The sequence below is a fragment of the Somniosus microcephalus genome, chromosome 8, assembly GCF_052327205.1.
Source record: "Somniosus microcephalus isolate GS21.2 chromosome 8, FLI_Smic_1.0, whole genome shotgun sequence".
NCBI classification, from domain to species: Eukaryota; Metazoa; Chordata; class Chondrichthyes; order Squaliformes; family Somniosidae; genus Somniosus; species Somniosus microcephalus.
In genome coordinates, this window is record NC_140994.1 from 142,061,525 (window position 1) to 142,078,067 (window position 16,543).

General features: G+C 43.5%; 1 protein-coding gene and 1 long non-coding RNA gene across 3 annotated transcripts in view; one reads left to right on the forward strand and one right to left on the reverse strand.

Moving 5' to 3' along the window:
- The first annotated feature begins 513 nt into the window (after window positions 1-513).
- Window positions 514-7,292, forward strand: LOC147113832 (uncharacterized). The gene is made up of 3 exons (XR_015079285.1): window positions 514-1,229; window positions 3,487-3,651; window positions 6,248-7,292. It is a non-coding gene; the product is annotated as an uncharacterized LOC147113832 (long non-coding RNA).
- Window positions 7,293-8,379: 1,087 nt separating this feature from the next.
- Window positions 8,380-16,543, reverse strand: part of shtn3 (shootin 3) — a 301,957-nt gene continuing 293,793 nt past the window's right edge. For both annotated transcript variants that reach the window (XM_085995197.1, XM_085995196.1), the window contains 3 exons: window positions 15,323-15,443; window positions 13,151-13,286; window positions 8,380-9,166 (listed from right to left, as the gene is read on the reverse strand). In XM_085995197.1, coding sequence (XP_085851323.1) covers window positions 8,989-9,166; window positions 13,151-13,286; window positions 15,323-15,443 — 435 coding nt within the window. In that variant the 3' untranslated portion in view covers window positions 8,380-8,988. The remainder of the gene's footprint in view (window positions 9,167-13,150; window positions 13,287-15,322; window positions 15,444-16,543) is intronic.

Sequence of the window (16,543 nt, forward strand, 5' to 3'; positions counted from 1 at the left end):
TAGAAAGGAAAGCAGAGATTGTTTGTAGAGAATAGATTTCTTTAAAAGTCAGTCATCTCTTTAGATTGAAACAAAAACAAAATACTGCGGATGCTGGAAATCTGAAATAAAAACATAAAATGCTGGAAAATACTCAGTAGGTCAGGCAGCCTCTGTGGAGAAAGAAACAGAGTTAACGGTTTCAGGTCAACCATCGACCTGAAACGTTAACTCTGTTTCTCTCTCCACAAATGTTGCATGATCTGCTGAGTGTTTCCAGCATTTTCTGTTTTTATCTCTTCAGATTGTATGTATTCAGCTAAAAAAAAGTCTCCTGAACCATTTTTGAGGCTTGAGGAATTTTTTCATATAAAAACCTTGGAGACCATATAAGATATGGGCCCAGAAATTCGTGTCGGGGGCTTCCCGCGGGTGCAAGCCCCCTACCTACACTTAACTAGCGTGCCGGCAGTTGACCTCTTGGCTTGCGTGGAATTCCTCTCCGAGGCCTGTCCCAGAGGCCGGCGCGCTATGCTGGCGTGTCCCAGGGGCGTAGTTAGTGCGAAGCGTCCCCTGGGATCACGTGAGCAACAGGCAGCCAATTGGAGCAGGGAATGCTCCATTCATAAGTCTTGACAGATAGACCTGTCAAAACGTATAAATGCTGAGGCTGTAAAACTGTACTTTACCTTCAAATAAATTTTGAAAAAGCATCACACTTTGTAAATAAACTATAAATGACATTAAATAGCTATTTTAAACAAAAATTTAAATTTTTGAAAAAAATAATTTTATAAAAAAAGGGGCTAAAAATAAACTTACCTTGCTTTAAAGTATTTAAAAGTAAAAAACCTGTGGAAAAAATGTTTTAATTTTAAATAATTGACCACTTACCTTTGAAAATGAAGTCCTTACGGCTGCTTTTTACATTTCTAAAATGTACAGACTTACCCGCACGTTAAAACCTGTAAAAAAAAAGGAAGTTCAACGCGCACGCGCAGACTCCCGCGCGCACGCGTTCGACCTCTGAACCCCTTGGTTCAGAGGATCGGAAGTGCCGGTTTCCTGCGCATGCGTAGTGCATGCAAGATTCTGGCACTTCCATCGGGTCCACGCGTGAGTACTCCGTCCGTACTCACGCGTTGGGACCCGAATTTCTGGGTCCAGCATAGCGCGCCGGCCTCTGGGACAGGCCTCGGAGAGGAATTCCACGCAAGCCAAGAGGTGAACTGCCGGCACGCTAGTTAAGTGTAGGTCCTTTTTGAGTGTATTATGAGGACTTTTTTTTGGTTACAGAAACACAAGTTCATGAAAGATTCTGTAAGTCAATGAACTCACTAATAATGTGCACCTGGTGGACACAGGCATGCACATCAGGAAATTGCACATTCCTGCCTGTGATTTTCCGTTCATTAATTTTAACAATTAGAAAATTTACATTTAAATGCCTGAAGGTAACTGCTAGATGGTCAGTACCTAACATGCGGGAATATGTCAGGGATTGGGGTCTGTTGATTTGAAAAAACCCAGCAACTGTTGTGTCCCATTTTCTGGACACCCTCCCCTTCAAGAATGTTATGCTCTATTCTCCCCAATACTACCAGATCCTAGCAATTCCCAAATGCCCCTACTGAGTCTTGCTGGACCCCAAGTTCTCCCAAGATGTCTTGTTTCCCCCACTCCTAGATCCCACCAATCTTTCGGTGCTCACAAACACCTAGACTGCATTCCCTGTGCCCCTTAATCCCATAATAGCCCACAATGTTCCCAGACCTTGAGGATTCCCTCTCTGGAGCCTACAGGTCCCAGGATCCCTCTCCCAGAGATCCCAGATCCCATGACCTGCTTCAGTGTTCTTATAACTTCCTTCTCCAGTGTTCCTGACAATCTCTACCAGTGCTCCCAGACATTGGGAACCCACCCCAAAGTGTTGCCAGATCCCAGGACTGTGCCCCCAGATCCCAGGATTGTGCCCCCAGATCCCAGGACTGTGCCCTAATGCAGATGTCAGTGTCTCTGGTAATGCTACTTGGCATAGCACCCTTATTGTTAGAATACCTCCGACTGACCATGAGCAATGCCATGGGAGATCTACCCATTATTGTTTTAAAAATTGCTTTTTGATGATTCTGTGGAGAGGCAGCTGTGAATGTGGATGTGTAGCCAGCTCCCTGCGCTCTCAGTCTCTTAACCCTCATCAAACCCACTCTGCCTGACCTGAAGTCTCTGCCCGACTCAGCCTTCACCCAGTCAAATTCTACCCTCTTCACTCTTGTCTGTAGAACTGCCCAATCAGCTGGAGGATTCAAAGAAAAGAAACATTAGCTTAAATGTAATTAATGCCTTGAAGCTCCAATAAGTGACTCTGGCTGGAGTGGGTCCAGCAGCAGTTCCTTTCTTTTCCTCGGGTACCTCAGACTCAGGAGTAGCTCTGCAGACAGGAGTTTGAAGGGTGGAGGGGAGATACGACTAAGCTTGGACAGAAAAGTTGGGTGGGGATCAAGTCAGGCAGAGAGGCTGAATGGGCCAGACCAGGCTCGGTTCAGAGCTCACGACATGGCCGTACTAACAGATTTCTCATCTTGAATCAGTTAGACTAGGACAAGCTGTTGACATGAAGTAAAACCTAGGAGCCAAATAGGATCATAATACTAACTTACATATTGAAGATCTTATTTTCAAAAAATGAGACAGGCGGTGACACTGTATCAATAATCATAAGACAGTCAGAAAAAAAAAATGCTTCTTGGAATAAAAAACAATTTATCTATTCAAAAGAAAAAAACACACTTGGGAGTATAGGCGAAGTTGGGACTACACTTTGAAACATGACATGTAGAGACCAATTTTCCTCCCTTACCCCTAGGCGCAAGTCAGACAGGGCACACTAGAAGAGCATGCTGCCTGACCTGAGCCTGAACCTATATTTATTTGCAGTTTTAAGTCATTACCCTAAGCCCAATGTACCCCAGGCACAGGGCTGCCCTTTGGCAGGGCCTTGTGCATGGAAATGGAGGCAGAAATCTAACCACTGCTGTAGGCCTGAGCCATCCCCAAAGATCTAATGGAGAAACCAGAAAAAAGACAACTTACCTTTTCAGGCCTTACTGTCTACACCATTAGCTCTGCTGATCTGAGGTGGGGAGCCAGGTGCAATGTTGAGGCCTACTTTTGGTTCCCTTCCTAATGGGCACCTGCCCAGCACTGGGACAGGAAAATGAAGTGGGAGGCACCATTATATCAGTCCTGCCTCATTTAAACACAATTTGGTTGCTTGTACTGCTCTAGGTACAAGCACTTCACACAGGGTTGCCAAGTGCCAACCCTCCTGAATTGCCTGGGAGTGTCCCAGAATTTACAATGAAGCTCTCTTTGCTGCTGGCAACCTGGGAGAAAAGTACTTCTGCATTCGATTCACTCCTGGAGAGTAAAAGTTGGTGTTTCGGGTATGGACTTTTCCACAGTTCTGAGGAGTGTTTCCAGCATTTTCTATTTCTGTTTCATCAGTTTCAATGCCTAGAAGACCCGCAGAAAGAAATTCACACAGCCCCATGACATATAGCCAGAACAGTAGAGTACAGCTCTGTAACGGTCTATCCATAAGAACATGAATGAAAACAGGAAGGGCATTTGTGGATGTGAAGTCTCAACAAACCATTAATCACCCATAAGGTAATCTAACAAAACTCAAGAGCATTTATGGGGAAGTATGTTTATGCAGACACACTTTTTCTGACTCCAGCGAATGTCAGGCTGTTAAAAAGGTAAACAAAATGTTGGGATGCGTACCAAAGGGTATAACATATAAATCCAGGTCATTTTAAAACTGTATTTGACCTTGGGGAGATCACAGCTGGAGTACTCCTCCATTTCCCTATTTCAGAAAGGGTATTCAGTTATTGGAGGGCGGTACAGAGCAGCGCTACATTTCACCCCAAAACTTAAGGGAATGACGCATGAGGATAGATGAACCATTCTGGATCTTTTCCCTCTTGAAAAAGAGACTGAGAGGAGATAGGATAGACGTATTTAAAATTATGAAAGATCTCGAGAAATTGGATCCAGGTAAGCTTTTTTGCTGTGTACAAAATTTAAGCACAAGGGGTCATATTTACAAATTAAGGACAACAAAAGAAAATTGGAAATGCTGGAGGAACTTTTTTACTAAAAGAATGGTAAGTACATGGAACAGATTACAGTATGGGTGGTGGAACAGGAAACCTTAATGGGTTTCAAGAAGGAACTAGACAGGTTCTTGTCAACAAATGGGATTCAGGGTTATTAGACATGCACTAAGGAAATACTGTGGATAGGTAGGTTAGGTGGTCCCAAAGCCTTCTCCTGCCTGAAAGTGTTACTAAGTTACCAACCCCTACCAATATATCTATCTACATATTAAAAGTCTTAAAATTCAAGTAATTATTATACTTACTTCCTGTGATACTTGTCAGTCATTTTTCTTTCACCCTGCAATTTGACCTGCAAGTGAACCCACCATTCATGTCAGATACCTGTTACCCTAAATACATGGTATAATCTTCCAGTGCTTACCACAAGCAGCACCACAGGAGGTTCACGTGCATATATAAAGTTTTGTGCCTAGTGCGTGTTTGTCACATTTCAGAAAACATTTTTAAAAAAGAGAAAGGCAATCATTTCATGCTGTTTTTTTCCTGATGTGGAGCTGGGAGTTTAGAAGCACCTGCCAGACTACAGCATTCCCTCCCCAACAGCAATTAACCTTTAATTGTCCTCGGGATTTACAGTCATTAGACTTTATAGCCTTAAAGGGACAGGCTAGTTTAAAAATAATTACACTTAGCAGCAGAATAATAGGTACGTTACATAGTAACAAGTTTTAGAGGGTTAAATTAAGAGGCCAGGTCACATAAACTTGGGTTGTATTCACGTGAGTATAGAAGATTGAGGGGTGATCTGATCGAGGTGTTTAAAATGTTAAAGGGATTCGATAGGGTCAATACAGAGAACCTATTTCCTCTGGTGGGGTAATCAAGAACAAGGAGACATAATCTTAAAATTAAAGCTAGGTCATTCAGGAGTGAAATCAGAAAGCACTTTTTCACACAAAGGGTAGTAGAAATCTGGAACTCTCTCCCCCCAAAAGGCCGTGAGTGCTGGGTCAATTGAAGCTTCCAAGACTGAGATGGATAGATTTTTGTTAGGTAAGGGTATCAAGGGATATGGAGCAAAGGTGATTAAATGGAGTTGAGGTACAGATCAGCCATGATCTAAGTGAATGGTGGAGCAGGCCCGAGGGGCTGAATGGCCTACTCCTGTTCCTGTAGTATAACGCCAGTGTTACTGTAAATTACCACCAGCAGCACCATAGGAGATCTGATGGAAGCTTACTAAAAGAAAAACTTCCTGTTTATTCATCTATTTATAAATTTGATTTAGTCACCAGCAACCTATTGAAGGGTGAAAAAAGGCTGAGAGATCATTGCAGTTAACTAAAACCCAGCAGAAAACTTTCAATCAAATCATCATCATGCTTTGTGCTAAAGGAGTAACCACAATAACAGCACCTGTGTGAGAGAGTCAAAGGTTTAGATTTACAGATGGGTATTTTTGTGAGTGACAGTTTATCTACCGATAAACAGCAAGATTTGTAGCCTTCCCAAATGGATTTGCAACATTTCCTGTAAGGTTTCTGCCAGAGGACTTGGTGCAGAACGGTACAATGATGCAGTGCTTTGGAGCAATCACCGTGGTGACATCATGCTGTGCTTGCAGGCCCATACCCATGCTTGTCCCACGCAGTGAGTTTCTGAATTTAGCTGTGCCACATGGTGTGTCATGGATAGAGGAGAGGTACTTCCTCACAGGAAAGGGAGAATCACCTTGTGCGATTCCCAAATGCATGGTTTCATAGGGGCACTGGGGGGAGACCTGCTTGTCCTCATTGCTGGGGACAGTGCATAGCATGGAGAATAGTCTCACGCCCAACAGCAATTAAAAAGAGCCTATTGGAGCCTCCCATCTAACTACTTCAATATGATCCAAAGACATGGAAGACCTTTTAAGTGTAACAGCACTCGATTAAACATCAGAATCAAGGTGACAATCGAGTGGGGTGAGGGGGAAGACAGCATTGCTCCCTTACATAGACAAGCACAAACCCCTGGAAAATAACAAATGGTAAATTCACTCCAGAACTGCCCAGCTAGGAGGTTAGTGCACTGTATCACAGGAGGAATCATTAAAAAATAATAATTGAGCTTTATTTTCTATATCATATTAATTTTAGAAAGAAAATCCTCCTTGATGAGATATCCAAAGAACAGCCTTTCCTTGGGGTGCCATGTTGGCGAGCAGGTATAGTGAATGGATAACCACAATTCCCCATGTGGTGGTGACGTGGCTCCTGATCTCTGCTGTGCTGAGGGGGACTTTACTACAGGGAGGGAGAAAAAAATCAAAGGGTGTGCAAGCACGGGCCGTGTAAGCAGATGGCCGGTTCAAGAATGAAATTGGTGGTAGTGTGGGACTGGGTCGTCAGCCTGACCTTTGAGTCTAGGGCTGGTCTGTGACCTGGGACCCAAGAAGCAGCAAGAATGTAAGGAATTTTATAAATTGTTCAACCAAACTGCATGATCTATAATCTGTCTGGAATGTGCACCGACCTCCTGACATTGACCATAACCCCATAAGAAACTGATTAAACAATTAATCCATTGGTTTGACCGCTTGAGTTCCCACCACACAACTAACGTTAGCATTTCTGTGATCACCGCAGATTGATGCAGCAACTAGTTTATCTCCAATGTTTTTTGCTTGCAGCATTAAACTCTTCCAATGAGTTGGAAAAGGTTGGATAATTTCCTAACTACGCTTGTAGACTAAAAGCTGAGTGACTGGGGCTGTGGTCTTGTGCAACATTTCCTGTTGGACACTAGTCTGGTTAAGTGACTTTATTTCCTTTTGTCAGTCCTGCTCTGTTACATATAATGTCAATAAACTCAAATCTTATTGCAACACTCATGGAGACAGTGGTGTAGATTTTCAACAATGGAAATGAAAATTGGCCAGTTTCTATAATTCCAGTTTTACACCTGGGTGGCAAGTTGAAAATCTACCCCAGCATCAATGAGCAGCATCAAACCATGTCCCCTCACACTGCAAGGTAATACTCACCCATAGAGGTGGCCCTCTATTTTCCTTCAATGCTCAGCGCATCACTGTGCTTGGACTATGATGTCATGTGCCCATATCTTCATGTTTATATTGACCACATACACTTAAATCCACTTACCACCCCCATGTGGAGTACCACACGTGCACTGGTAAGTAGGTCGTTAGCCTCTTGACTGCTCTAATATGCACCACGTGTTATGATGACTGGATGTAGAACATTCTCTGGTTCCAGCTGTTATGCAGGAGCTGAGACAACATCATTCCATAGCTAGACCATCCATCAAGGAGATGGGTTAGCTGCACCACCTGTGGCTTCGAGCAGCGTTATGGAATTTTCACCACACCAGCCTGAATTGTGCTATAACAGCAGCATTCGCCATTTCATTGTATTCTTTACAATCTATTCACAGGGAGTAAACCTACACCCAGAGGAAATTTCCTGTTTTGTTCATTAATGGCTGTAATCGCTCTCAACTGGGGAATGATCTATGACATGAGTGACCTGGTCCCAGTTCTCCGCACTGGAAGGTGTACAGGAGAGACCTGAGATAAGTCTCTGTTCAATTTCCCTTCACTCCCTCTTGCTCTGCCTCTTTGTTCGTCTTCTTTTATAAAGGTGCGCTCATCAAAGTGACATTAAGATGTCACAGGGAAGCCACAGTGACACCAGCGGTGTTACGGTGACATTGTGAGGAGTGTGTTACTGATTTGCTTCAGTGCCGCTGTGTGGGGTGAACTTGAAGCTCTACTGAGCTGAGGTATAGGAAGCAGTGCAGCAGCATAACAGCACTCCCTTTCTGTGTGCATGAGAGGGTGTACAACAGGGAGTACACAGGAAATAAATGGTTTTGGTTCAGTATTAAAAGTCCTGAGGATCAATGTTTAGTGGGAATGACATAAAAGGGGAGTTCCAGTAATGATGTCTGATTATCACTCACTGACAGTACGCCTGCTGTTACAGTCTTCCTGCAGTGTTATTATATAATACGACCGCAGACTGCTTAGCTGTGTGCAGTCAGAATGATGCGACTGTTGTTTTTTGGCCAGTAAGGGCTGGAATGAGACAAAAGGATGGTTTTGTCATGCTGCACTACACGTGTAAGGGAAAGAGAGCGAGATCTCTTGTTTGACTTAGCTCAGCAATGAGCTGGAGATCAAAAAAAGGAAATGTTTTTGTATTCAAAACAACCATGGCATTGAGGAATCCTTCATTATAGTTAAGAGACAACTGGGTATTTTGAGGCCTATATTTGAATGAATTTTATTGATCATCAAGTGGCATGAATTGGTATTAGTTGCTGTGCTTATTGCTTGCTGCCTAAATTCTTTTGACAAAAAGGAAAGGTGAAGAAATTAATAAAATTATAACAGTAAACGGAAAAGGAAAACGCGAGGACCGCAAGACAATAACCAGAAGCTATACCGTAGCCCTTGTATAGATTTTTTAATGCATCTGTAAAACCTTTCTCAAATGAGGCAGTGATATCAAGTGTATCAGCAATCAGCAGTACAAAGGAATAGGAAGGGTTGTATCTTGAGACAAAGAAGTAGAAATTCCTCTTCTGCACTTGCCAGCTCGTGGCTTTCCACCCATTCACTTTAAATGGAGGTGAAAATCGTGGCTGGTGAGCAGAGAAAGAGGGATTTCTACCCCAATGACTTTACAGTTGCCCTTGTACTGGATTGGGTGACTGAGCCTGAAGGTTCTCAGGAAGCTACCTCACCAGGTCATGCACAACACCAATTTCACTTGCACCCCTGGCGTCAATGCTAAAGGCATTCTGGTCACATGGAGAGATTATCGTTTTCAACAATAACTGCAAACTCCTTGACATCACCACCTCCCCACTGCTGTTAACAATCTGCATCAGTGCTTTCGTGAATTGCGCTTTGACTCTTGGATTTGTTCTGGTCCTGAGCAGGAGCGGTTCTTTGGTCAGGTGATTCTGACGGGCTGCTTATGGTTATAAGGATACCCTGGGGTTGAACGTTTTCTTGCTTAGTTGAACATTTTCTCTTCATTTCTTCAGGGCTGAAAAGTAAAAAAGGAGAATGGTTAAAAAAAAGGACAGAAATAAAAACAACTTGCATTTATATAGCACCTCTAATGGAAACATAGGAACAGGAGGAGGCCTTTATTTTCCCTTTTTATTCATTCATGGAATTTTAAAAATTCATTCAGCCCCTCGAGCCTGCTCCGCCATTCAATTAGATCTGTACCTCAACTCCATTTTCCCACCTTTGCTTCATATCCTCTGATACCCTTACCTAACAAAAATCTATTGATCTCAATCTTGAAAGCTTCAATTGTCCCAGCAATAACAGCCTTTTGGGGGAGAGAGTTCCAGATTTCTGCTACACAATGGCCCAGTAATTCCTGTCACAACGCGTGAGTACGGACAGGGTACTCACGCGTGTGCCAGGAGGAATTGCCGGTTTTCAGCATGCACAGTGCATGCGCTGAAAACCGGCATTTCCTGTCCTCTGACCCAAGGGGTTAAGAGGCTGAACGCATGCGCGGTATTGGGCAGCGCGTGCGACTTGGATTTCCTGTATTTTTACAGATTTGCGCGTGTGTAAAGGCCTCCGGTATTTACGCATTGAAAAACCACACGTAAGTACTTAGTTTTACAGGTAAGTGGTCTTTCAGTACAATTTAGAATTTTTTTTTCCACAGGTTTATTATTTTTAAAGAATCTACAGTAAGGTAAGTTTAGTTTTAGACCCTATTTTTTAAAAATTTATTTTTTTCAAAAATTTGATTAATTGTTTTAAATAGTTTTTTAAAGTTATTCATAGTTAATTTAATTATTGGGAGGCTTTTTAAAATTTTATTTAAAGTTTAAGTAGTGTTTTGGGGTGCCGTACTTTTCATGAGTTTGACAGTCTTTACTATCAAACTTATGAATGAAGTTTCCCCTCCCCTGATTGGCTGCACAGTGCTCACCTGATCCCAGCCGGCACATCGCACTAACTACGCCGCTGGATCAGGTTAGCACAGCGTGCCGAGATCAGAACCTGGCCACTTACAGGAAATCCACTGCGGGCCAGGTTTCAGATGTCGGCGTGCCGGGTAAGTGCACATCGGGGGCTTGCACGCGCGGCAAGCCCCCGACACCAAGTTCTGGGCCATTGTGTGAAGAAGTGCTTCCTGATTTCACTCCTGAATGGCCTAGCTCTCATTTTAAGATTATGCCCCTTTGTTTTGGATTCCCCCACCAGAGGAAATAGTTTCTCTGTATCCACCCGATCAAATCCTTTCATCATTTTAAACACCTTGATTAGATCAGCCCTGAATCTTCTATACGCAAAGGAATGCAAGCCAAATTTATACAGCCTGTCCTCATAGTTTAACCCTTTAAACTGCAGTATAATTCTGTATGTATATATCATTGTAATGTTGAAAAGCAAAGTACTTCACAGAGGTGTAATCAAAGGAAAGGACTAAGCCAAAGAAGGAGGCATTAGGAGGGGTGACCAAAAGCTTCTTAAAGAGATTGGGTTTAAGAAGGGTCTTAGAGGAGGAGATGGAGGCGGAATGATGGACGGTTTTAGGGAGGGAATTCCAGAGCATGGGGCCTAGACAGCTGAAGTCACAGCTGTCAATGGTGTGGGGAAGGGAGGCCAGAGTCAGAGGAAAGTAGAGTTCAGCAACAACAACTTTCATTTATATAGCACCTTTAACATAATAAAATGTCCCAAGACGCTTCACGGGAGCGATTATCAAACAAATTTGACAGCGAGCCACATAAGGAGATATTAGAATAGGTAACCAAAAGCTTTGTCAAAGAGGCAGGTTTTAAGGAGCATCCTAAAGGAGGAGAAAGGTAGAGAGGTGGAGAGGTTTAGGGAGGGAGCTCCAGAGCTTAGGGCCTAGGCAGCTGAAGGCACGGCCACCAATGGTGGAGTGAAGAAAATCGGGATGCGCAAGATCTCAGAGGGTTGTAGGCCTGGAGGAGGTTACGGAGATAGGAAGAGGCGAGGCCATGGAAAGATTTGAAAACCAGGATGAGGCATTGCTGAACTGGGAGGCAATGTAGGTCAGCGAGGACAGGGGTTATGGGTGAAATTGACTGTGTGTGAAATATGATACGAGCAGCAGGATTTTGGATGAGCTGAAGTCTATGGAGGGTGGCAGGATGGCCAGGAGATAATTGGAATTGTTAAGTGTGGCGGTGACAAAGGCATGGATGAGGTTTCTACAGACACTCACACTCTCACTCTACTTTCACTGGTCTTTTACCTCAGGCTTGAGGTCGAGTCACGGCCTGATGGAAGAGGTAAAGTTCTCCCCCTTTATAGTTGAGAGTGTGATGAAATATTCCATTCATCACTCATCAGTATTTCTCTGCCTGTGACTGTGGTTGGTTTCAGTTTCATTTCCATTGTATTGTACTGTGTGTAGGGCTCCGCCCATACCTGGCTCCTATGTAAGCTGGCCCAGCCTGCAGCACATCCAGTACGGCAGACCTCTGGATGGAAGATACATTCTCCTCTGTGTGTTACCTTCTAAGTCAATAAAAGCCTTGTTTTGTTTTGCTAACATCGAGTCTCGGATTTATTGAGGCACATCAGAGAGCAGGAAGCATGTTCCAAGAAGACATCTTTTAGGAGATTCACATCCCATTTGTGACTACAAAATCATAAATTTAGTCCATTGAGAACAACCAAGGCCTGCCTATTGTTTCATTTATTTGAAATTTCTTCAGTGTACTGCAGCCGCCCGTATAGACACTGATGGGCTCCATCCATTGAATTTACAGCAACAATTGAACACAGGATACTGCACTTTTGCCTGTCTCTGTTCCACCCTCGGTCTCAATGGATTAATAAAATATACCTTCAGTTTGGCTCCTTCTCATCACAATAAAATGGGGTAGTATCATGAACAGGGACTAGTGCCCGAATGCCCAGAACTGCATTCCCCTTCTCGGTCAGAGCATAAGCGCAGGACTCCCAGGTATCACAGGAATTTCTGTGTCCACAGGTTAATACTGCTTAACGTATGCTCTATCCCCCCTCCCATCCACGATCAGTGGAGATCAGTCATCTTCTGCTGATGAAAACTTTCCAACTTGGGAGCAACAGGTTGGACATGGTGGCTGTCAGCAAAGCCCATAACCACTCAAAGCAAAGGCCGCTGACTCCAGCCTAAATTACAGGGAAGGGAACATTATCATGATCGGGGTGAATACATTGCACCGTAAGGGCAATTCAAGGTGCCCGTCCTGATCGGCCTGCCATAGGTGGAGCAGCATTGAGCCATTCCACTAGGGCGACACTGAAGCTCTTCCCAGGCCAAAGGCAGAAGAAGCCTAAAAACCCTTCGGCTGTACCAGGCTCGATTACCTTGGAACTGGCAAGGTTAGGGGCCTTTCTGGAGGCCTCAGCAAGACTCACGCCAGCTCTTAGCTGGCAGACGTCTTTTAAGGGTGTAAAGGGTGGAATTCCCGAGGAAGCTGGAGAACTCCAGACGTGCCCCCTTGACATAGGGGGACGTATGCGGAAAGCCCACCAGAAAATAGCAGAACCAAAAGCGTGGGGTGGAATCCGGTCAGAACCTGGTTCTGCCCCATTTTCCAGCCCTGAACTGGAGTTCTGCTGGGCTTCTGCCTTGGCCCAGATCAGAATTTCGGGGCCATTGTTCTCTCAATATAAGTAACTTAGAATAATAATATAATTAACTTAGAATAATAATTTGCTATAAAACAGAACGTATTTATTATTGAGCACAATAGCACCACAATTTAAATAGTTCCATGCCTTTTTAGTTTGTGTTTACTTTTTTGACAGTACAGAAGAAGGTGTTTAAAGTTGAATAGGAACATTTTGCTGAAAGACTGGTCAGGAGCTGGAAGCTCTATATTGGTGATGGACATTGTGTAACCCAGAACTGCCTAGTTTCACCTACTGGGAGTGACAATCACTTTAGTTTAAATATGGGTCTAATTTAATGTGTGGCTGTGCTCCATTAAGAGAACAAGCTGTTACAGCCCAATACATCTCTCAGTTTTACCTGCTATCCTGCTCCTCTGTTGCTGGGGCCTGCTGCACAGGGCTGGGCTTCAGGTTATCGCTTTTTCTTTCATCGCCGTCCTTCAGGCTGAGGGATTTGGTAGAGGCAACATCACTGGCATCTGTTTCATTTCCATCTGTCAAAGATAGGACAGCACAAACTCTCCTCATTCATACAGTATTGCAATTGACAACACGTATTGGCACTTCTAGGTTCTGTCCACACAAAGCAATTTTGTATATTTTGGTTTGCAGTTTGATTGTGGCAGGGTAGGCAGTAACATAGGGGCTGCAGTTTCTCTTTAAACAGCAATCAGGGGAATGTCTGATCCGCCCTGTTCGTGACCATTGTTGTATGGTAAAGGAAATGCAGCAGATGCTGTGTACGTGAACTTTCAAAAGGCGTTTGGTAAGTTGCTACATAGGATGCTTCTTGATAAAATTATGGTGCACGGTATTAAAGGGAGTGTGGCAGCATGGATAGGAAGTTGGTTAAAGAACAGAAAACAAAGATTAGTGGATGGTTAATAGATGTCTTTTTCCCTTACAGGGATATAAACATTAGAGTAACTGGAGTTAGTATTGCATGATTTGGACTTGGGTATAAGGGGCACAATATCAAAAATTGCAGTTGAAACAAAAATAAAGAGTGCTTAACTGTGAAGAGGACTATAAGTAACTTCAGGAGGATATAGACAGGTCAGTAGATTGGGCAGGTAGATTTCAGATGAAACTAAATGTGGAGAAACGTGAAGTGATACATTTTGGGGGGAAGGATAGAGTAGGAAATATGCACCAAATGTTAAAACTTTATAAACAGTACAAAAGCACAGAGACTTAGACGTTCAGATACATCAATGGTTAAAAATGAAAGGAGAAGTTGATAAAGCTGTAAAAAAATATTGCATTCAAAGTTCATAGAAAGAGCACAGAGTATAGAGGTCATGTTACAGGAAACTTTTCTTTATCCGGCACCGACGGGACCGACGTGGTGCCGGTTCATCAAAAATTCCGGATAACCGAAAGCTATAGTAAAAGATACGGAGAGCTCAGAGCTCCGTATAAAGCAACAAACCCTGTTGCTTAGCAACAGGTTCAGAACAATGGCCACAAGTTCCAAGCGTCTCTGTAGCTTAGCAACAGCTGCAGCCACGCCCTTGCACAGCAACAGATCGAGGAAGGCACGTAGAATATGAAGTAAAACTTACCTGAACCTACTCCTGAATTTTGCCGGTTAACCGAGATTTCTGGTTATTTAGGTGCCGGTAAATTGAAAGTTTCCTGTACATCTATACTAAACCGCAGTTATAATAGTGTGTCCAATTTTGGGTGGCTTACTTTAGGAAGGATGTCAAGGCTAGAGAAAAGGTAGAGAAGAGATTTATCTATGAGAAACTTTAGTTATGAGGTGAGACTAGAGAAGCTAGGGCTCTTTTCACTAGATCAGAATGAGTTAAGAGGAGAGCTGATGGTGGTGTCAGAATTAGGAGTTTCGATAAGATAAATATAGAAAATAACTAACTGCACTGGTCAGTAGCTAAAAAGTATAAAGTTAAGATCATCAGTAAAAGGGGAGGTAAGGAAAATGTTTTAATGCAAAGTGTTGTTAAGACATGGAACAGTGGTGGAAAAAGAATCCATAATCGTTTTTAAAAGGGAAGTGGATAAATGATTAAAAATAAATATTTAAAAGGATATGGGGAAAGGGCAGGGGGATGGGACTAAGTAAATATCTGTTTCAGAGAGCTGGTCCAGGCGCTATGGGCCGAATGGGCTCCTTCCATGCTGCAAAATGCTAGGATAATGAAGGTTGGTGGGCTTTTCGATAGTAGGGGACATCATAACTGAGCCTGATTCCATTCTGACCAAACATCCACACGCAGGCACTTTCCACTGGTGGTCGCTTGACACTGATCAAGAGAGGAAATGTGGACTGATCCTTTCCCCCTCCCTCGCCCGAGGCACTGAGGCCAATTGCAGCTCCGCGACTGCTGTGCAGCTGAGATCAGCTCACTCAGCAGAACTATGAATAATGCTGCTGTTGTGCATGTTGAGATTGTAAGGCAAGAATGATTGATACTTAAATCTTCAGCCAAGGATAACCGAGCTTGTAAGTTACTGTTATCTGAGTCTGCAAACTGAGAAAAAACACACAGGGTTAGCGACTCATTACCTCTTGGATTGTAATCTGAAGTTTGTTTCCGTCTCCGTCTCAGAACAACCTCCAGCTCATTCTCTGCCTTGTTGTGGCTTACATCTGGAAACCCCCGACTTGGGCTCTTCTTCATCGAGTCCTGTGAGCAAACGGTGAGAAATCAGGCGCGCTACATGTCACAGAGGAACACACTAAGAGCTATCCTGTTCAACCTCACGCACCTGAATCAGTGACGTCAAACCCAAGCTTGTAAATTTATATAACTTCAGGCAGTTAAAAAAGATATAAGTGCGGTTCTTTATTTATAGCTCCAAGATGCTGGCCTAGAAATTTGATGGGCCGCGCCAGTTTAACAGGTGTGAAACGGGTGCCTAAACGTCCAATATGGCGGGTGGCATGCTCATTCAGTGCAGGAATTGTGTCGCCCGCCATATTGCTAAAGGTTTGTGCATAGGCCCATGTCTGAATTACAAATAGGGGGCCTAACCCGTTTGAGGCCCCTTTGCAAAAGTCCTTTGTGACTGACCACAGCATGCGCCATGTGTGCTGTGGTCTGTATTCTCAGGCTGTTGGCAGCCAAACCATCCATCCTTAAAAGAGACTAATAGAGGCTGCTTCCAAAAGGGTATGTTTTCATTTTTAAAATTTACTTTATTGTGGAGAAATACTATACCTTATTAAATTTGGGGGCTGCTGGCGATCTTGGTGCCTCCCGGGACCGGCGAGCGGCCTCTGGAGCCGCGACTGGTGCCCGCAGCTCGCAGGTAATAAACAAATGCGACCAGTGGACCAATTCCCGTGGTCCTGCCACCGGCCTCATTAGACATGTGCAGTGTGCTCAGCGCTGGGATCGGGCCCCAGCTCAGGCACGAGCCGCTATTTCTAGGCTCCTCTCTGTTACACTGCCTTTGAGAAGTAAAAAAGCATTTGAAGTAAGGGGCAAGTTGTAAGAGGTCAAATTAAAGCTTTATTCAGCATTTCTATGGCAAGGAAGCCATGACTCGTATCAATATGAGTAACATTATCGAGAAAGTGTGTTATAAGGTTTTTGCTATTAATGTGAGAGAGAATGTTACAGTAACGGACATCATATCAGAGAGTGTTACAGTGAAAGGTATGTTATACTAGACATTGTTACAATAAGAGAGGTGCTTTATCAAATAATGTTAGTGTGAGGGGAGTGTTACAGTGAGCTGTTTGTTATATTATCTAGCATTACAGTGAAAGGTTATCACAAAG